Source organism: Coturnix japonica, unplaced genomic scaffold, assembly GCF_001577835.2.
Source record: "Coturnix japonica isolate 7356 unplaced genomic scaffold, Coturnix japonica 2.1 chrUnrandom461, whole genome shotgun sequence".
NCBI classification, from domain to species: Eukaryota; Metazoa; Chordata; class Aves; order Galliformes; family Phasianidae; genus Coturnix; species Coturnix japonica.
The window spans coordinates 41,974-64,425 of record NW_015439874.1 but is presented as its reverse complement, the minus strand read 5'-3'; the positions used below and the strand labels follow the sequence as shown (position 1 = coordinate 64,425).

Here is a 22,452-nt window from a genome sequence, read left to right as displayed (position 1 = left end):
GCAGCACTGTGTGTTAATATCATCCTCTGCATTAAAGTGGGCAGCCCATAGGGTTGCTGCTGCAGCTCCTCACCCCACAGACCCACATGTCCTTCCAGAGCAGCCCCCTATGTGTGCCCTATAGCCCCCTAATGGGTTTAAAGTCAATGGGAGCAGCTCTGGGAGCCCCAAGCAGATGAATGTGGGTGAGTAGGGGCAGCTCAGGGCTGTGTTTGGGGCTGAAGTGCTTCTATGCCTCGTCCTGCTTCATCCTGTGCTCATCCAACACTATCCTGGAAGGAAGAACTCCCTGCAGCCCGTCTCACATCCCACCCAACCCGTCGCTGCTGGGAGATGCGTGGATTTACAAACACGGCCTGCGTTGCCAGCTGGATGTTTGCAGAGCTGCTTTCAGAGGGGGAAATTCCAACTATTCGCAGAGCCAGAGGAGCAGGAGGTGAATATCCAGAGCGTGTTGCTGCTCTCCAACCCCCACTATATGGCTCAGTGCCATTCTCCAACCCCACTGGATGGTTCAGTGCTGCAGAAGGTGAATATTCAGAGTGTGTTGCCATTCTCCAGCCCCCACTATATGGCTCAGTGCTGCTCTCCAGCCCCCACTGGATGGTTCAGTGCTGCAGAAGGTGAATGGATAGAGCGTGTTGCCATTCTCCAGCCCCCCGTATGTGGCTCAGTGCTGCTCTCCAGCCCCCACTGGATGGTTCAGTGCTGCAGGAGGTGAATGGATAGAGCGTGTTGCCATTCTCCAGCCCCCACTGTGTGGCTCAGTGCTGCTCTCCAACCTCACTGGATGGCTCAGTGCTGCAGAAGGTGAATATCCAGAGCATGTTGCCATTCTCTAGCCCCCACTATATGGCTCAGTGCTGCTCTCCAGCCCCCACTGGATGGTTCAGTGCCATTCTCCAGCCCCACTGGATGATTCAGTGCTGCAGAAGGTGAATATCCAGAGCGTGTTGCTGCTCTCCAACCCCCACTATATGGTTCAGTGCCATTCTCCAGCCCCACTGGATGGCTCAGTGCTGCAGGAGGTGAATGGATAACAGTGTGTTGCTGCTCTCCAGCCCCCACTGCATGGCTCAGTGCTGCTCTCCAGCCCCCACTATATGGCTCAGTGCTGCTCTCCAACCCCACTGGATGGTTCAGTGCTGCAGAAGGTGAATGGATAGAGCGTGTTGCTGCTCTCCAGCCCCCCGTATGTGGCTCAGTGCTGCTCTTCAGTTCCCACTATGTGGCTCAGTGCTGCTCTCCAACCCCACTGGATGGCTCAGTGCTGCAGAAGGTGAATATCCAGAGCGTGTTGCTGCTCTCCAGCCCCCACTATGTGGCTCAGTGCCATTCTCCAACCCCACTGGATGGCTCAGTGCTGCAGGAGGTGAATATCCAGAGTGTGTTGCTGCTCTCCAGCCCCCACTATAAGGCTCAGTGCTGCTCTACAACCCCACTGGATGGCTCAGTGCTGCAGGAGGTGAATGGATAGAGCGTGTTACTGCTCTCCAGCCCCCACTATGAGGCTCAGTGCTGCTCTCCAGCCCCCACTGCATGGCTCAGTGCTGCTCTCCAGCCCCCACTGGATGGCTCAGAGCTGCAGAAGGTGAATGGATAGAGCGTGTTACTGCTCTCCAGCCCCCACTGTGTGGCTCAGTGCTGCTCTCCAACCCCCCTGGATGGCTCAGTGCTGCAGAAGGTGAATGGATAAGAGCGTGTTGCTCCTCTCCAGCCCCCACTGGATGGTTCAGTGCTGCAGAAGGTGAATATCCAGAGTGTGTTGCTCCTCTCCAGCCCCCACTATATGGCTCAGTGCTGCTCTCCAACCCCACTGGATGCCTCAGTGCTGCTCTCCCATCACTTCCATAGGGATATCTCCATTCCTGTGCTGTACAGGAGGGTAGAGCTGCACCACCAGCACCTCATCCCCGCAGTGATCCCAGCTCGTTGCTGCTGGGGCACAGGAATAACTTCCAGCTCTCACTGCCCTGCCATGAAGGGAACATCCTCCTTTGAGCCCATGGGAAGCAGCAGCTCTGACGTGACGGCCCCGCTGCACAGAACGTGGTTTTCCTGCTCGGAACAGATTGAACCAGCGAAGCACGCGGCATTTTTCACATTTTTCACATGTTTTCCTTTCACCCTGACTCTTTTTTATCTGCTGCTTCGGCTCTGACCTTGGCTCGCCCTTCCCACCTCCTGGAGCCCCGTGCTCTGACTGCAGCCGGGTGCTGGAGGAGCAGCAGCTCCAAGAGCACAGGGGGAGCTTTTCCCCATCAATCCCAACTGAAGGTGAACTTGCAGCCCCAGGTAGGAACCAACACACTCAGCTTCTGGTGGGGACGGTGGCGGTTCTGCAGCTTTGGCGTGAGTAGGATTGAAATTGTTGATTCCAGACGGATCAGATTCATAGAATCCATCATATTCCAGATGAATCAGATGGATTCATAGAGGCTGAATGCAGCCCTGGTACAGGTTTGTAACACAGTGTGTGTGTCCTGTTTGTATCAGGGATGCTCAACACATGTTTCATGCTGCAGCAGCTCCATTCCTCCCCATCTCTACCACTGAGCTGGAGGTGGCTCTGCTCATCCCACTCATTAATTTATGGCTTTATCAACCCCCCAAACCACATCACTGCTGTATTCCTGGTATCCTGCCATTGCTGTTTGGGTGGCTGTGAGCCCAAGCAGACATTCCTGACTCCTGCAGAACCTCAGCTGGATTCCCGGGGATGGCTTGGAGCGCATTCAGCACCATTAATGCCAGTTAATACCAGCAGCTCGTGGCTTTAGCTGTGCAATTGAGCAGCATTGAGTCGTCTCGGGTGCTCAGAGCTGGCACACGAGTTGGTTTGTTACCACTGGAGCTGTTTTCTCCATGGTACGGATGAGCTGGAATGGTTGAGCACTGAGTAATCCTGATCCCTGCGTGCCTATGAGGACGCTTCCCCCCACACCTTACTGCTGAGGGATGAAGGCTGTTGTGGCTGACAGCTGAGGTTGGGTTACTCGTTAACCAAACACCCTAATTGATGGCTGTGATGTTCTTGGGCCGTGTTGACCTGTGCTCGGTGCCCAGCTCGCTTTGCTCTCTTTGGCAGCAGGAGCAGAAACGTGCTCTGTGTTCCTTCACCTGGGCTGTGGCTGTGCCAGCAGCGGAGCCTCCCTGCATGGAATGAATTGGGGTCTGGGGGCTGCCTGAGCTGATGGGGGGCACCCAGCCCACGGCAGGATTGAGACTGAGGGGTTTTGGGGTCCCTTTCAACCCAACCGTGGCTGTAATTCTGTGGTTGTGGTCCTAATGACCCTTCCTACCCAACCATGCTATGGTTCTTGTGATCTTTAAGGACCTTTCCAACCCAACCATGCTGTAGTTCTGTGATCTTTAAGGACCTTTCCAACCCAACCATGCCATGGTTCTGTGATCTATAAGGACCTTTCCAACCCAACCATGCCATGGTTCTGTGATCTTTAAGGACCTTTCCAACCCAACCATGCCGTGGTTCTGTGATCTTTAAGGACCTTTCCAACCCAACTATGCCATGGTTCTGTGATCTTTAAGGACCTTTCCAACCCAACCATGCTGTAGTTCTGTGATCTTTAAGGACCTTTCCAACCCAACCATGCCGTAGTTCTGTGATCTATAAGAACCTTTCCAACCCAACTATGCTGTAGTTCTGTGATCTTTAAGGACCTTCCCAACCATGCCATGGTTCTTTGATCTTTAAGGACCTTTCCAACCCAACCATCCCATGGTTCTTTGATCTTTAAGGACCTTTCCAACCCAACCATGCCATGATTCTGTGATCTTTAAGGACCTTTCCAACCCAACTATGCTGTAGTTCTGTGATCTTTAAGGACCTTTCCAACCATGCCATGGTTCTGTGATCTATAAGAACCTTTCCAACCCAACTATGCCATGGTTCTGTGATCTTTAAGGACCTTTCCAACCCAACCATCCCATGGTTCTGTGATCTTTAAGGACCTTTCCAACCATCCCATGGTTCTGTGATCTTTAAGGACCTTTCCAACCCAACCATGCTGTAGTTCTGTGATCTTTAAGGACCTTTCCAACCCAGTGTGTTCTATGCCTCTATGATTTCACATCTCCAACCACCAACCAGGTTCCTCCCATCACCTGTACAATGCATTCCCAATGGGTTTTTGGCTCTGCTCGACCCGGCTGTGGCTGCCCCCTCCTCTTGGCTCTCCCAGCCCCCCCATACAATCCCCTTATAACACCATGAATTCTCCCCTGCCTTTGCCCTGGGGTCACCTTCAGGTTTGAATCAGCTTCACAGCTGCCGTACCCAGCCATTGTCTTTGCTTTCAAATGGGAACGACTGAGTCTCATAGAGAGGCATTGTTAGGTGTTCCTGCTGCAGCAAATTGCTGTGTTTACCCTCCAAGCACTGACGCTGTGTGGGGTTTTAGGGCTGACATTGGTGTTGTCTGGACTGCAGCTGGTTTAGGGCAGATCTGTGGCATTACGTGCCTGCAAGGCAGGAGTGAGTGTGAGTGAGTGGAGCGGCCTCGTGCTGGTTCATTTACATGCTTAAAAAGGATTCATTAGTGGCCTGTGAGCAGCTCAGCAGCAGCCCTGATGCTGTAACTCCCAGTTCCCCTATGGAACGTGCTGGTTCCTGTGTTATCCACTGCTTTGTTGGCCCTTTATGTGCCTGTAACCCCAACACAGGGATCATTGTTGTGCTGGGTGCTGGTGGGCAAGTTGTGAGTCAGATCCCATTGCTCCATAGCCCAAAATGGTGATGAATGGTTGTGCTGGATGGCAACGACTCCAATTGAAGTCGGATCCTCCTGTTCCCTGTTTGGTGTTTGTGGGTTTCTATAGAGGCAGCCTCACCTTTCTACTTGCTAAAAGGGGAATGTGAGGCAGCGCACAGAGCACGGGCAGCCCGTGTCCCCATGCAGTGCCAGCAGACGCTGCTGGCCCAAAGCATCATCTCCTTGTGCTGGAAGGTCCCTTCCAACCACACCGTGATCCCATGGAGCTGTGATCATTGAGGACCCTCCCAACCCGACTCATTCTGTGATCTTTGAGGACCCTTCCAACCCGACTCATCCTGTGATCTTTGAGGACCCTTCCAACCCGACTCATTCTGTGATCTTTGAGGACCCTCCCAACCCGACTCATTCTGTGATCTTTGAGGACCCTCCCAACCCGACTCATCCTGTGATCTTTGAGGACCCTTCCAACCCAAACTGCTCTGTGATTCTATGACCTTTGAGGACCCTTCCAACCCAACCCATTCCATGATTGTGTGATCTTGGAGGACCCTTCTGACCCAATCCATTCTGTGATCTTGGAGGACCCTTCCAACCCAACTTGTTATGTGACTCCATGATGTTTGAGGACCCTTCCAACCCAACCCATTCCATGATTCTATGACCTTTGAGGACCCTTCCAACCCAAACTCTTCTGTGATTCCATAACCTTTGAGGACCCTTCCAACCCAACCCATTCCATGATGGTGTGATCTTGGAGGACCCTTCTGACCCAATCCATTCTATGACCTTTGAGGACCCTTCCAACCCAACCCATTCCATGATCGTGTGATCTTTGAGGACCCTTCCGACCCAACCTGTTATGTGACTCCATGGTGTTTGAGGACCCTTCCAACCCAAACTGCTCTGTGGTTCTATAACCTTTGAGGACCCTTCCAACCTGACCCATTCCATGATCCTGTGATCTTTGAGGATCCTTCTGACCCAATCCATTCTGTGATCTTGGAGGACCCTTCCAACCCAACCTTTTATGTGACTCCATGATGTTTGAGGACCCTTCCAACCCAACTCATTCCATGATTCTATGACCTTTGAGGACCCTTCCAACCCAAACTCTTCTGTGATTCCATAACCTTTGAGGACCCTTCCAACCTGACCCATTCCATGATCCTGTGATCTTTGAGGACCCTTCTGACCCAATCCATTTTGTGATCTTGGAGGACCCTTCCAACCCAAACTGTTCTGTTATTCCATAACCTTTGAGGACCCTTCCAACCAAACCCATTCCATGATTCTATAACCTTTGAGGACCCTTCCAACCCAACTCCTTCTATGACCTTTGAGGACCCTTCCAACCTGACCCATTCTGTTATCCTGTGATCTTGGAGGACCTTTCCAACCCAAACTGTTCTGTGGTTCTATAACCTTTGAGGACCCTTCCAACCCAACCCATTCCATGATTGTGTGATCTTGGAGGACCCTTCTGACCCAACCTGTTACGTGTCTCCATGATGTTTGAGGACCCTTCCAACCCAAACTGTTCTGTGATTCTATAACCTTTGAGGACCCTTCCAACCCAACCCGTTCCATGATCCTGTGATCTTGGAGGACCCTTCCAACCCAACCTATTATGTGACTCCATGGTGTTTGAGGACCCTTCCAACCCAACCCATTCCATGATTCTATAACCTTTGAGGACCCTTCCAACCCAATTCATTCTGTGACTTTTGAGGACCCTTCCAACCTGACCCATTCATGTTATCCTGTGATCTTGGAGGACCCTTCCAACACAAACACTTCTGTGATTCCATAACCTTTGAGGACCCTTCCAACCCAACCCACTGTGTGCTTCCATAATCTTAAATCCCCTTTGGGTGTTGAGGTCCCGGGGTGGGATTAATTCCCCTTTGGCTGCTCTGAAGGTGAGATGTGCATGGAAAGCCAAGCAAAGCTGCATGAACAGCCTTGGACTTTGTCTCATGATCAGCGCTGCCAATAGCACTGACACGCACATTTCTCTTTGGAACACGTGTCAACACTTCTCCCTTTCACCCTGGAGCTGTTTGGAGAGTTGGGAGGCTTTTAATATGGATTCAGGCACAGCAGCTTCCGTCCTGCTTTGAAATCCTCGTGGTAAAGCGACGCTTCTTGTGTCAGCAACAGCTTGAGCTCATGAAATCCAAGTGTGGGAAACAGCAGCTCTTGTGACTCTTTGGATTATCAGCTTGTTGTGCTGAAGCCAGGGAAAGCCTGAGGGAAGCCCCAGTGCATCCCTATGGGCCCCATACATCCCTATGGGCCCCATGCATCCCTGTGGCCCCATATATCCCTATGGCCCCATGCATCCCTGTGGCCCCATATATCCCTATGGCCCCATGCATCCCTGTGGCCCCATATATCCTATGGCCCCATGCATCCCTGTGGCCCATATATATCCCTATGGCCCCATGCATCCCTGTGGCCCAGTGCATCCCTATGGCCCCAGTGCATCCTTAATGGTCCCATGCATCCCTGTGGCCCCAAAGCATCCCTATGGCCCCATGCATCCCTGTGCATCCCTATAGCCCCATACATCCCTAATGGCCTCTTTGCATCCCTATGGCCCCAGTGCATCCCTGTGGTGCATCCCTATGGCCCCAGAGCACCCCTATGGCCCCTTTGCATCCCTGTGGCCCCATGCATCCCTAATGGCTCCAATGCATCCCTATGGCTCCATGCATCCCTAATGGCCCCCGTGTATCCCTATGGCCCCTTTACATCCTTATGGCCCCAGAGCATCCCTGTGTCCCCATGCATCCCTGTGGCCCCTTTGCATCCTTATGGCCCCAGTGCATCCCTAATGGCCCCATGCATCCCTACGGCCCCATACATCCCTATGGCCGATCCAGGAGCGTGTGCTGTTAGTGCTGAGGTCACTTAAGGAAAGGAGCTGCTCAATGCAGTGCTAAGGATGTGTGTGGTTGTGACAGTCCATACACCCTCCTTGTGTGCGTGTATTAATGACACCTAAAACCATAACCTTAAAACCCAGCACTAAAACAGCAATTAGTGCCTGGTGGTAATTAGTGCCTCTGCTCCATAGGAGTTGAGCTGGGCTCTTCCCTTTGCCTTGGGGTTGTGCTGAGCTCACTTATGGGGTGCATCACTCCTGTATTGAAATGAAGGTCTTCCCTTCCCTCTACAGGAACTGAGCTGTGCGTGTCTATGGGGAGAGCAGTTTATCCCACTCTCTTCTTTTATATCAAGAATAAGGAGAACAAAAGTCAAAGGGAAGATGCACTGAAATGAGAGCTGTTTAATGGGGTGTAATAATGAAGTAAAACCCTGTTTCTTTTCCTTGCAGATCTTTCTTCCAGCGGTAGCCTCGAAAATGGAGGTGGGAGGGCTCGGCTGGTGAAGGAGCAGCACCCGACACCTCAAAGGGTCGAAGGATTTAAGGTAAAGCCCTGCAGGTTCTCTATGCAACTGAATGCGTGTTGCCTGGGGGGCAAGGTGAGGCCTGTTCCCTGTGTTTGGGGTCAGAAATGCCTCTTTTGGGGCACGGAGAGGAGAAGAGGTGACACAGAGGGCAGTGGGAGCGCTGGGATTAGTGCTCTCTAAGCTGTGCTCTTGGCCCTCTGCCCTCAAGCACTCGGTTGGCTGAGCAGATGGGGAGCCACGCTGACGCTGGGTCTGGCTTTATCATCCCCATAACATCACACACAGCTTCAGCCCTTCGTGCAGAGGGAGCTGATGGCAGCACGGTGGGAAGCTCCATGTTGTGGGGCTGTAATTTGGGACTGGCCACTAATTGGGGCCTGTTTATGGGTGTTTTAAACCACAGGCTGAGCTGGAAGTCACTTGCTCCCCATGGCTCATGCATTCTGCTGTACATCCTTTCAGTGCCTCTCACTCCTCCCAAAGCTGCCACAAAGTGCTTGGGAACAACTAGAAAACTCCCCCAGATCCCAACTATTGTTATTGTGTGACTTCAGCTTTAAAAGTCCCTCGTTGGCACCGACACCTGAATTCTTTGGCAGGCTTGAAAGGGGAGGAATGTTCCCTGCAGGACGTAATGCAGGCACGAGGTCTGATTGGCTTCATGCAATCTCCTGTGGGAAAGCCCTTTGCTTTAACCACACACACACACTGACCTTGGAGCCTTTGCAGCAGCAAAGAAGTAAAACAGAGGGGAAGGTGGGGGGTACATGGATGTGATGCTGTGGATGTTGTTGGCTGGTTCTGCTCTTTCAGGTGGGATGAAGCTTTGCTGGGCAGCCTGGGAGCTCTGCAGCAGGGGTTGCAGCACAGAGTGTGCAGGAACCAGAGCACAAAGAGCCTGAGGGCTGTGGATGTTTGAGCCTCAGATCTCAGTTCAGTGCTACCTTTGGCCTTCGAGACTTAGAGCAAGTTGAGCCTAGGAACAGATGTCCCTGCAGGTCCTTTAGGAGAGGTGAAAGGCTTAAGGAAGGGTGTTCTGTCCGCTGTGGTTTTAAAACAAGGGGCAGCCCTCATCACGTAGAACAGAAGAAATGAAACTCTTCCTGCTCTGTTTAGAGCAGAATGATGGGATCACAGCATGGCTGGGTTGGAAGGACCCCAAAGCCCCCCCCAGGCTGACCCCTGCTGTGGGCTGGGTGCCCCCCAACCACCTCAAGGCCCCAGTCACAACCTCGGGCACCTCCAGGGATGGGGCTCCATAGATCCCCTGAGGTCCTGGAAGGTCACTGGGGTCTCCCTGCAGTCTTCACCTCCAGCTCATCCTATCTACACAACAGAGGTGCTCCAACCTCTAAGCACCCTCATGTCCTCCTGTTTAGCTTCGTGTGACCTCACTGCTCCGTCCTATCCACATCCCTCTGGATCCCATCCCTTCCTACTTACCCCATCATTGCCTCACTCAGCTCAGTGCCATCACCAAACCATGTTGAAGCTCCAGTGCTGCTCTCAGCAGCTGCTTAAATCGGTCAGATGGAAAAGGAATCCTCTTTACTCTTCCCCACTGACACAGATCACATCACCAACACGGGGAGGAGCTGCTGTCAATCTCAATCAGGTTCCAATGTGCTTTTCTTCTCTATAGCTGAGGTTGGATGGAGCTCTATAGAGCTCCTAAGGGCAGCCTTGGCCTGTTTGAATACAAAACTCCCTTCATTTTCAGTTTATGTGTTATATACACCTATTATATAGGCTCAGATTGACCCTTAATCTATGTTTTATAGTGCTGTATTGCGTGTTATATAGGCACAGGTAATACCTTACTCCATAGTTTATATATTACAGTACTATATTACTCATTATATAGGCATAGGTTAGACCTTAATCTCTAGATTAAGTATTATAGTGCTGTATTATGTATTATATAGGCACAGCTTAGACCCTAATCTGTATTTTATATTCCAATACTATATTACTTATAACATAAACATAGATTATACCTTAATCTGCAGTTTATGTGTTACAGTTCTGTATTACATATTATGTAGGTGTATTATTATACCTATATTATGCAGGTATATTATTATTATTATGTATAACATATTATGTAGGTATAAATTAAACCTTATTCTATTCTTTATGTATTATAGCACTACTATATAGCCATATATTATACCTTATTCTGTATCTTATATATTACACTGCTGTATTACACGTTACATGGCCATGGATTGTACCTTCATATCTTATAGACTATATAGTGCTATATTTCATGCTATGTAGGCATAGATTGTACTTAACTCCATGTCCTATCTGTTACAGTGATACATTGCATACAATAGCAATAAGTCACACATTATGCAGCACCCAATTGCAGTTTACACCTCACTTAATGGTGTTTTCAGGAGCTCTGGATCTCCCTCATTGGGTTGTAGAGCTCAGGAAGGAATGAAAACATTTAGGACCTGTTTTATGAATGAAAACCTTCATCTTCCTCCAACCTTTGGCTCTTGGAGGGCTGTTGTGATAGGGAACAAAGGGAGAACAGGGTCTGGAGGTGATGGATTGAATGAGGAACCCCCAGCAGCAGCTGCCACCCCTCATTTCAACCTGCAGAGACCCAAAGGTTCTGCAGAGCCCTATTGCTCCACACAGAGCTGGGGTGAACCTCTGCCATGTGCCAAAGGCTGGAATCCATGGAGCTGCCTTCGTTACTGATGCCTCAGATTAATTGCTTTGTTTGTTTCATCAGATACACTATCTAAAGGCATTTGTGCCTGAAGCCACAGAAGATAGATGGACAAGCCAAGCAACTTCTGACCCTGCATCATTTTCTGGGGCAAAATTGTATGGCAATGTATCCTACAAGGTAACGTAGCCCCCCTGCAGTGAGTACAGAGGATTCCTTTTGCTTGGCCACCATTGTCACATAGGGAACTACATAGGGAAGGGCCCTCAGGCCTCAGCTCAGTGCAGCTCAGAAGCAGAATTAAAGTGATTTGGCAATGAGAAAATCAACACTGCATCCCAAATCATATCATGTGTGAGGCCAGGCAGCACCTCAGTACAGGTGGGGCATCCCAGTGCTGAGAACATCAGCTCTCAGACAGCTCAAAAAGCACTTTTTGACCCCAAGGGCTGCATCAAAGAACTGCTGGCGCCTTCCTCGCTTTCCTCAGGTGTCATTGGAACAGCAGAGCTTCCACTCAACTCGGTCTATCACAAAACTGCATTGTTATCTTTAATGCTAAGCTTCAGTGTGCTCCCTTTGCTCAGGGTGAAAACATAAGGGACCCAACACAGCTTTGGGGTGCACTCAGGGGGGCACCCACTTAGGCACGACGTGGTTCCCATTGCTTCTAAAGGTACACAGGCTGAGTTAAGCCCTGGAACGACGGCTCTGAGCTGATAGAAATGTGTTGTTATCGATTTCTTGGCCTTCAGGATGATGTTGGAGTTGCTATAGAAAGCCATAGGGGTCTGTGTGGTTCCTCTGATGTGCTGCAGGAGCTCAAAGCTCAGCTAACAAAAGGGATTTAGCATCACATTATGGGGAGCTGCAGTGCTCCAATGGACTGAACTGAGATGAACGCCCCTTGTGCTCTTCCAGATGAACCAAACCTTTGTTTTTTTGGCCAGATATGAAGCTCTGTGCCCACAGCTTTGCTCCTTTGAGCCTCCTTTGCCCCATAGCAAAGCTCCTAATGGATCACATTGAGCAGATGAGGTGAGAACAAAGCTAGAACCAACGCTCCCTATGGGGCTGAATGCTGGGTGAGGCAGCACATGGGGGTCTCACAACCCCCTTTTCTTGCCCCAGGCTGCAGAATCCTGGCACAGTTTGGTCTCTGTGCTCCCTCACACACTGCAGCAGCATCTTAAATGCTGCAGAGCTCTGGTTTAACCTCACCAAACCAAACTCTTCTTTGTAAGCAAGGCCCGATCCCTGAACCCAAAGCAAGGATTTGACCCATCCCCCTTTATCTCTTCTTGCAGGGTGTCTGGTGAGGAATGCAATGGGATCAATAGCATGTCTGCAGAGAGCGGCCCCGGGACGAGACTGAGAAATCTGCCAGTGATGGGTGACGGCCTGGAAGCCACCCAGATGTCGACAGCGCAGGCGCAGGCGCAACCCCAGCAAGGCAGCACCGTCGGCGTCAACCCTCCCCCTCCAGAGACCTCCAACCCTAACAAACCCAAGCGGCAGACCAACCAGCTGCAATACCTGCTCAAAGTGGTGCTCAAAACGCTATGGAAGCACCAGTTTGCGTGGCCTTTCCAGCAGCCCGTGGATGCTGTCAAACTGAACCTCCCCGTGAGTAGACGTGGGGTTTCTCCCCTTTGGGAGGAAGGGGAGAGGGGGGGTGTTCACCTTTGTGACAAAGGAAGTCTTTAGGGTGGAGATACTGAGGTTCAGATGATGGTTTGGCTTTTAGGGTGACGGGGTCCCAGAGCCATTGGGGTTGGAGTTTGGATCAGCTGATGGTTTGGCTTTTAGGGTGATGGGGTCCCAGAGCCATTGGGGTTGGAGTCTGGGGCTCCAAACTCCCCAGAGCAATTCCCTACATTGTGTAGAGTCATGTCCTGTTGGGTTTGGAGCTCTCCAGACAAGGAGACCCCACAACCTCTCTGTTCCAAGGCTCCGTCCATTGAAATCCTATTCAAAATGACCCTGAACGAGTGGTGGCACAAGTCAGCTTTTCTTACAGCAAAAAAGCACTGATGTCCTCAGCCATCCAGGAATGGGGTCAGGAGCTCCAGCTGGGCTGTGGCCCCACGTAGCTGATACTTTGGGCTGCAATTCACATTTTGGGGTCTTTTAGAACCCTCTTAAAGCTTTGGGGGCTCCATTTCTTTGGTTTTTTTTCCATGTTTACGGAGCTCTGGTTCTTCCTTTGGGCATCGAGGTGGAACAGGGTGGATCCAGTGCTGCAGATGGGGCCTCCCCAATGCAGAGCAGAGAGGAGACGAGCAGTTCTTCATAATCCATCACCTGAGCTGTTGGATTTCTTTGCAGCACAAACCCATAGACAGCTTTGCTTCTATAGCAACAGCATTTCCAGTCCTCCCTTTCTAACCTAAAAATAGCAGCACCTTCCTTTGTATTATCTGGATGCCTTTAAGAGGCTGAAAGCGAATCTCATTTCCTCCCTTCTCCACGTGTGGCTGCGTGGGGTGCACGACCTCAGGGTCAATCGTTTCAGGTTTTAGCCTTCACTCAACCCCATTAGGATCCCACACAGCCAACACTGACTCCATAGCCCTAAGGAGATCACAGCATCACCCCTCACCTTTCCCCACTGCCCTTTTCCTGCTGTGTTCTGTGGGGTCTGCCCAATAGAAGGGCTCAGAGAATGGTCTGGGTTGGGACAAAGGGGGTTTGGATCTTCATAGAGGTGAGTCTGGGGGATCTGATCCCTGATTGGTGCCTCTCTGCCCTCTGCAGGATTATTATAAGATAATTAAAACGCCGATGGACATGGGAACAATAAAGAAACGCTTGGAGAATAACTACTACTGGAATGCTCAAGAATGTATCCAGGACTTTAACACGATGTTTACAAACTGTTACATCTACAATAAGGTACGATGAGCTCCTCTGTGTTTTCAGAGGGGGATCTGCTGTTCTTGTATAGGTTTGGTTGTGTTGATTGTAGCTCTTTGAAAAGCCAAGTTATAGCTTTGTGCTATATACAACTCTGACATGGGGGAAAAAAGCAGTGCTGCAGAGAGCAGTGCTTGGAGCCATGTCCTGCCCGGCCCTGCTTCCATTGCACTGCAGAAGATTCCCCTCCAGACAGCAGAATGATCGTGGAAACCACTCTGTAAACAGTCATGGAACCATCTGGGGTACAGGGAAGGGATGTGGAATGTCACAGAGTGCTGCATTCACCACTGATGGACTAAGGGAAGGAGCTGAGCGCCAGCACAGCCTTTGGGTGCTCTGCAAAGATGGGAGAGAACCATATGGGCAGAGGCTGTACCAGGCAGATGCTGCTCAGAGCTGAATGTGCTGCAGAGACATCTCATCTACCAAGGAACCAGGGAGCAACAGACACCAATGGGGACTTCAGTGCTGTCCTCACAACAGCAGCCAGCACAGCATTCCTGCAGCCCAGCCCTAATTCTGTCCCCTCTCAGCCCCTGCCCTCCCTGTCCCTCACAGCTCTTCTCCCTCGCTCCATTTAACCACGTTCTCCTCCTCTTCCCCCGCTCAGAACCATTGCACAAGACCCACTTTGTTCCAGATGTCTTGTTCCAGCTGGATTGCCACAAGATGAAGTGCTGCCAGGCAGCTCCGTGGTTCCTTTCCTCCACTCCTCACTCCCCAAAGTCTCTTCTTCTTCCTCAAAACTCCTCCTTGATATCCACAGTGAACACTGCAGTTGCTCCCCAAGGTTTGCACTCCGTCTTTAACCCACAACAACTTCAGGCCCTGGCAGGCACTGCTCGTTACTGCAGATAATGGAGTTTTATTTGGGTTCTACATTCTTGTCTTATTTTGGTCCTTCAAAGCGATGCCCATGGCCTTTGCCTTCTCCACTTCAAGCCAACACAGCACAACTGGAATGAGGCTCTGAAGGCTTCAGACCATCCACACATACCTTCGTGTCTGCATTCTTTGCTGCCACCTTCCCCTGCTTTACCCAGTTTCCCACCGCAGTGCTGTCCCACCAGCCCTGTGCCGTGCAGTCATGCCAATTAATTCAGAGCTCGTCAATGAAGTGTTGATGTCCATCGTTGGTTCCCACTTCCAAAGGACGCATCTTCACACCAACGTCCTTCACACCTTCATCTTTGCACATGGAGCTTCCTCCTCCCAGCCTGCAGGGATTGGCCTTGTGAAGGTGTATACAAAGTCAGGAGGAGAGGACGGCCTGTAGGGATCCCAAGTCTTCTTTTTGTAGAGTGGCAGCAACGATTTGGGTTGTAAGGAGCCTTAGGGATCACAGAACCATGGAATGATGGAATACATTGGTTTGGAAGGGACCTTAATGATGATAGAATGATACAATGGGCTGCACTGGAAGAGTCCACAAAGGTGACAGAGCCATTGGATGATGGAATGGCCTCAGGCACCTCCAGGTTTGGGGCACCCACAGCTCTGGGCAGCAGTACAAGCATCTCACCACTCTCACCATGAAGAGTTTCCACCTCATTTCCTTCTCTTCACCTCCTTTTCCTCCTCCTTCCATCCAGAAAGCAGCAGCACTGTCTGTAGTGATCAGCATGGGTTGTTTTGTTCCACCATCACCCATTATGTGCTATACACAAGTAAACCCAACGCCTCTCCATGCCCTTATAAGCACTTCAGGACAAGGACTCTTCCACATATCAAGCGTGTGGCGATGGAAACAGTGCAAAGAAAGATCACGATGTACAAAAGCTCCAGCAGTTGCAAAGCTGGGAGATGATAAGGATTATTTGCAACCAGAGCTCCACATCCCACAAAAAAACTGTTGTGAATTGTTCCTGTTTTCATCTTTCATTTGTCCTTAGGATTAAACTGGGTGTGAAATGGAAAGAGCAGGGAAAATCTTGGTGCTGGGCTTGGTTTGTTTAGAGTACAGCAGTCATTTTGTTTGTAGAGAAATGCCTGGCCTGATTGATTCTCTCTTATTCCTCCAGCCAGGAGATGACATAGTCTTAATGGCAGAAGCTCTAGAAAAGCTCTTCCTGCAGAAAATCTCCGAAATGACGCAGGAAGAAACTGAAATCGTGATAGCCCAGACAAAAGGGAGAGGACGTGCACGGAAGGAAGCAGGTATGGCACTCATCTTCATCAGGGTGAAGAGATGGATTGTGCCCGTAGCATGTTTGGTGGTGGAGCTGGGAGGGGTGGTTGCAACCACTGAAGGGTTCTATGCATGTGGAGGAAGAACTGCCTGGTTTGGGGCTGAGCTGTGGAAGGGAGCTCTGTGGGGAAGGGGCTGGGGGTCCTGGTGGCCAATGGTTGACCAGTAGTTGACCATGAGCCAACAGTGTGCTGTGATGGTTGAGAAGGGCCAGTAATGGTCAATGGGTTGACCAACAGTTGGCCATGAACCAACAGCGTGCCATGGTGGTTGAGAAGGGCCAGTAATGGTCAATGGGTTGACCAACAGTTGGCCATGAACCAACAGTGTGCCCTGGTGGCTGAGAAGGGCCAGTAATGGTTAATGGGTTGACCAACAGTTGACCATTGGCCTTCAGGGCACACTGCTGGCTCGTGGTCAACTACCAGTCAACCACTGGTCACCCTACTGGCCACTATTGGCCTTCAGGGCACACTGCTGGCTCATGGTCAAGTATCAGTCAACCACTGGTCACCCCCTATTGGCCACTATTGGCCTTCAGGGCACACTGCTGGCTCATTGTTAACTACTAGTCAACCACTGGTCACCCCCTATTGGCCACTATTGGCCTTCAGGGCACACTGCTGGCTCGTGGTCAACCATTGGCCACTAGGACATACCCTAAAAGCCTTGGGGCTGCTCCCTGCTCCTTTCCTGGAGTGGTTTTGGTGATTGAGATCCTTGGGCTTGGTCACGTCTCACCCAACAAGTTGTGAGAGCACTCGTTGAGGAAAACGTGACGAGTGTTTGTCCCTGACAGGTTGCTCAAGAACAGGCTCTGCAAAGTATTCATTATCTAATGAGCAACACTCTTTCACTCGTTATGAAACATTGTTTTCCCCGTTAAGACCATTAAGTCTGGAGAGAGAGGGAGAAAGAGAGAAAGAAAAGCAACACTTTGTTCCTTTTCTTTCCACAGTGACATCCAAGCCAGGATCATCCACGGTACAGAACACAACCCAGGCCTCGTCCCCAGCCCAGACTCAGGCCCCGCAGCAGAACCTCCAGGCCGCACAGACCACCCATTCCTTCCCTTCTGTCACCCCCGACCTCATCGTCCCGACGCCCGTGATGACGATGGTGCCTCCTCAGCCCCCAGTGCCACCTCCGCCGGCCCCACAGGCCCCAGCCCCACCGGCCCCGACCCCCCAACCCATCCAGCCTCACCCTCCCGTCATCCCCACGCCTGCTCAGCCCGTCAAGGTGAGTGCTTGGGGCTGCATGGCTGGGGTTGGAAGTGTCTGCAGTGCCGAGTCTTTGCCACCAGAGTCTTGTTTTAGGGCAAACAGCCTCAGTTTGGTCAAAAGATTCCTATTTTCCTTCTTATTTAGAGGGTTGGAGCAGCTCTGCTATGAGGAAAAGGCTGAGGGACCCTTCCAGCTAAACCATACTGTGACCCCATGGTTCCATGAGCCTTAAGGTCCCTTCCAACCCAACCATTCCATCATTCTGTGATCTTCAAGGACCTGTCCAACCCAACTCATTCCATGGTTCCATGATCTTTGAGGTCCCTTCCAGTCCAGTTGTTCCATCATTCTACAATCTTAAAGGTCCCTTCCAGCCCAGTCATTCCATGGCTGTGTGGTGTTTAAGGTCCCTTCCATACCAACAATTCTATATGATCTTTAAGGGTGCAACGTAACCAAATCATTCCATGGTTCTATGATATTTACCTTTCCAACCCAATAATTTTATGGTTCTGTGGTCTTTACGATCCCTTCCCACCCAACCAACCATTCTATGGTCTTTAAGGTCCCTTCCAAACCAACCATTCCATGGTTGTGTGGTCTTTAAGACCCCTTCCAACCCAACCATTCTGTGATCTTCCAGGACCCTTCCAACCCAACCCATTCCATGGTTCTACGAGCCTTGAGGTCCCACTCAGCATGGTTACCTCATACTTCTATCTTCTTTAAGATCCCATCCAATCCAATCCATTCTACAATTCCTATTAGGAAAATGCTCCTTCCTCTCAATTAAGCAGATGAGGATCCCATTGTGGCCCCTCTCAGACGCAGTTAAGTCAGACACGATGGATTCTGCCCAGCTTTGCATGGAGCTCATCCCCTTAAAACCTAATTTCTGAGTCCTCCATGACTCAGGAGCAAACCTTGCCTTGCCAAAATGAGTCACACTCCTGCCCTTTCTCATACAACAGAGCAAATCCAAGTGGTTTTCTACAGAGCTCCTGAATATGTGTGGAAATCTGCAGCTCCCAGCCCTTAACTTGAGTCATAAATGGTGGCGAACCAAATTCAAGCCACAGGGAATGTAGAGAGGTTGAAGGCAACCTTATAGGCTTTGGTAAGGGGGAATATAGAGAGGTTGAAGGCAACCTTATAGGTTTTGGTAACAGGGAATGTAGAGAGGTTGAAGGCGACCTTATAGGTTTTGGTAACAGGGAATGTAGAGAGGTTGAAGGCGACATTATAGGTCTTGGTAATGGGGAATGTAGAGAGGTTGAAGGCAACCTTATAGGTTTTGGTAATGGGGAATGTAGAGAGGTTGAAGGCAACCTTATAGGTTTTGGTAATGGGGAATGTAGAGAGGTTGAAGGCGACCTTATAGGTTTTGGTAATGGGGAATGTAGAGAGGTTGAAGGCGACCTTATAGGTTTTGGTAACAGGGAATGTAGAGAGGTTGAAGGCAACATTATAGGTATTGGTAACAGGGAATGTAGAGAGGTTGAAGGCAACCTTATAGGTTTTGGTAATGGGGAACATAGAGAGGTTGAAGGCGACCTTATAGGTTTTGGTAATGGGGAACATAGAGAGGTTGAAGGCAACCTTATAGGTTTTGGTAATGGGGAATGTAGAGAGGTTGAAGGCAACATTATAGGCTTTGGTAACAGGGAATGTAGAGAGGTTGAAGGCGACATTATAGGTTTTGGTAATGGGGAACATAGAGAGGTTGAAGGCAACCTTATAGGTTTTGGTAATGGGGAACGTAGAGAGGGTTGAAGGCAACCTTATAGGCTTTGGTAATGGGGAATGTAGAGAGGTTGAAGGCAACCTTATAGGTTTTGGTAATGGGGAACGTAGAGAGGTTGAAGGCGACCTTATAGGCTTTGGTAATGGGGAATGTAGAGAGGTTGAAGGCAACTTTATAGGCTTTGGTAATGGGGAATGTAGAGAGGTTGAAGGCAACCTTATAGGTTTTGGTAATGGGGAATGTAGAGAGGTTGAAGGTGACCTTATAGGCTTTGGTAAGGGGGAATATAGAGAGGTTGAAGGCGACCTTATAGGTTTTGGTAACAGGGAATGTAGAGAGGTTGAAGGCGACCTTATAGACTTTGGTAATGGGGAATGTAGAGAGGTTGAAGGCAACCTTATAGGTTTTGGTAATGGTGGTTTTTGTCTCAATTTCAGACGAAAAAAGGAGTGAAGAGGAAAGCAGACACCACCACACCAACCACCATCGACCCGATCCACGAATCGTCCTCTTTGCCCACCGAACCCAAATCTACCAAGCTGGGCCCAAGGAGGGAAAGCAGCCGCCCGGTGAAGCCCCCAAAGAAGGACGTTCCGGATTCCCAACAACATATGGTAGAAAAGAGCAGCAAAGTGTCAGAACAGCTGAAATATTGCAGTGGCATCATCAAAGAGATGCTTTCAAAGAAGCATGCAGCCTATGCGTGGCCCTTCTACAAGCCTGTTGATGCAGAAGCACTGGGGCTGCACGATTACTGCGATATCATTAAACATCCCATGGATCTGAGCACAATCAAAGTAAGTTCATTGGTACAGAGTTTGGGCTGGGGGGAGGTGTAATCCCCCCTGTGTAATATGTATTACACAGAGAACGACACATTTTTTCCCAGCACCTTTTGCTGTTTGCCAAGGAGGGTTTTGGCCTCAGGATTCTCATACAGTCAGTTTCTCATTTGCTTGTTGTTGTTGTGCTGACATTTGGAAGCCAAAGAGAAACAAAACAAACCAACAACGTCTCGTCCTTCCAGAAGGGCTCTTAGGAAACTCTTTGTGTGGGTTTTTTTACAGACAATTTCCATGTCTGTCTAAATGTACGCTGCCTGTTCTCAGCCCAGGAGATGGCCTCAGAGAGCATCCATCACACTAATAAAGGGATGAGGCTGAAAACATTTTCCCCTTCAGACATTGTCCCTCCCCTTCAGACATTCCCCCTCCCCTTTAAACTCAGCCCTTTGCTTCTGGTGTTCCCTGTCCGTGTCCATCTGCTGTTAAGCAGAGGTTGCTCGCTCTGCCCAAGGGCTGCAGTCACCAATTCTAAAAGCAGACCTGCAAATCAATCCACATTCCCTTCCCTTCTCCTCCCCCAAAGCATTAAAGTGATGTCTGGAAGCCTTTCCCTTCCTGGCTGTGTGCTCTGTGAGCAGTTTTGGCTCAGGGCTGAGTCCCCTTTGGTGCTGTTTGGGGTTGGGTTTATAAGGAGAGGAACCAATCCTCCCTCCCACCCCAGCGCCCTGGGTCTGTATGCAGGGTTCAGCTCATCCTTCTGTAGCACTGGGATCTGTGTGACCCATTTCTCTGCCCCTTTGTTTCATTGGAGGGGCTACAGAGGCTTCTTTGCAAACTGAAGGGCTGCCCTGATGTCCCCCATCTTAAAACACCTTTGTTTTCATGGCCCATGAGCACAAACAAGCCTTCCTCTAAGGGCATGCACTGCACAGAGCTGACCCTGATGGGTTTTGCTATGACCTACATGGGGTCTATTGAGCTCAGGTCCCAGCAGGGGTTCAGTGAACAATCCCAGCTTGTCCCAAAAGTGCCCTGAGGATCCTCCACACCCCAAATTACCAACAGAGATGCCCACAATCAGCTCCATGTATTGCAAACCTGCTGCAATTCGTTACAGTGAGAAACACAACAGGCCTTACAGGCTTCCAAATCCCCCATCAGGTGCAGTGTTGGTCCGAACCCTTCATTGCATTCCCATATTTATGTGCTGAATGCTCTCTTACCCTCACGTTGTTCATAGCTGAAAGCTTTTCTTTCCTCTCCTTTCCAGTCCAAACTGGAGAACAGGGAGTACAGAGATGCTCAGGAATTCGCTGCTGATGTGCGACTGATGTTTTCCAATTGCTACAAATACAACCCTGCTGACCACGAGGTGGTGGCCATGGCACGGAAGCTGCAGGTAAGGAGCTCAATTATCATTCCCCTGCTATAATTAATCCAGCTATTACTGGGTTATATGCAGTATATATATTCTACTATTGCTGCATCATCTGGAAATGACACAAAATTGGTGGGGAACAGTAAGAAAATGACAGCCCGGTTTGGTCTCATAGCGTCTCCTTCTCATTGCTTCCTATTGATTGTGAAGGAGAGGGAGAAAACGATGCTCTGAAGGGTCCCCCCTCCCTCCCCACAATGCCTGGAGGGAGCACAGGGGTTGTGCCACCCTCTAAGTGCTGCCATCTCTTGTTAATTCTGACCCTGTTAAATCTGAGATGATTTCAGGGCCCTGAAATCACCTTGTGATGCTTTTGTAGAGCCGCAGTCAGGTTTGGGCTGGTTTAATTGGAGATCAACACACCCCGAGCGTGTGATCCAACAGCTTTTAGGTGTGAAATGGGCATCGTTCTACCTGTTACCTATTGCTTCATATGTGAAATGAAGGATAGATACAAGCAGCTTCACAGAAGGCTGCTGAGGTTTGGAGCCAGGCTGAGATCTTAAGTCTGGACATGGCTTACTGAGTTCCCATCACCTGCAGCAGCATCGTGTATTGCTTTACACACATTTTACAGCCCCATTTTTCACCCGTCCCAAAAAGCAGCTCAGCATCAGCCCCCAAAAATCACCCCCTGGTGCTGGATAATGAGTTTAGAGGAGTTTTGCTGCTCTCAGTTGCTCACAGCTGCTCATTGCCTTAACCTGGTTGGTGTTGGTGCAAGCAAGGGCAGGGTGAATCCCTTAATTAGCTCATTATCTGCTTCTTCGTTAGGGCTTATCTGTCATCTGTTCCTGGTGGAGTGCTGAGGGGTTTTGCTGTAACTTCTGAATTGGTTCTAGTGGACTTTGCTCAGATGGATCCCATCAGGGCCGACCCAAAAGGGTCCAGAAATATGGGAGGTTTTATTTCTGATGCTGAGATTCGTCTGCACAGCGTCGGCTGCTGGCTGTAATCAAGCACTGGATTTTCTAGTTCGTGGGAAACAGTAATTAGCTCATAAACACTCATTAAACGCAATGAGTCAGCGCATGGCAATGGGAGCAAAGCCAGGATTCAGCTCCTCCCCCTTCCCAACCTTCAGTCCCTGTGCCAGGAGCCTGGAACCAGAGAATGTGGCATCGCTGCCAGCAGATGGAAGCAGTGAAGCAACGTTAGGGGGGGAGAGGAGCAGAGGAGGAGCAATGCAGCCCAGCTTAAGCATGGAGGGAGCTGAAATGGCTCAGCAAAGTGCAGGAGGAGCCCCATAGGAACCCCATGGTGACCTCGAGGATGGGCCCGACCTGATATTATGGGGGTTTTTGGGGTGCTGA

At 50.2% G+C, this 22,452-nt stretch overlaps 1 protein-coding gene across 6 annotated transcripts in view; it reads left to right on the top strand.

Annotated features, from left to right (window-relative positions):
• Positions 1–22,452, top strand: part of BRD4 (bromodomain containing 4) — a 55,769-nt gene that overhangs the window by 7,599 nt on the left and 25,718 nt on the right. For 4 of the 6 annotated variants that reach the window (XM_015850466.2, XM_015850469.2, XM_015850464.2 and 1 more), the window contains exons 2-9: positions 8,077–8,171; positions 10,903–11,019; positions 12,147–12,465; positions 13,597–13,734; positions 15,780–15,915; positions 16,905–17,188; positions 19,354–19,713; positions 20,972–21,100. In XM_015850466.2, coding sequence (XP_015705952.1) covers positions 11,000–11,019; positions 12,147–12,465; positions 13,597–13,734; positions 15,780–15,915; positions 16,905–17,188; positions 19,354–19,713; positions 20,972–21,100 — 1,386 coding nt within the window. In that variant the 5' untranslated portion in view covers positions 8,077–8,171; positions 10,903–10,999. The remainder of the gene's footprint in view (positions 1–8,076; positions 8,172–10,902; positions 11,020–12,146; positions 12,466–13,596; positions 13,735–15,779; positions 15,916–16,904; positions 17,189–19,353; positions 19,714–20,971; positions 21,101–22,452) is intronic. The other 2 variants (XM_015850467.2, XM_015850468.2) reach the window with 1 other exon arrangement.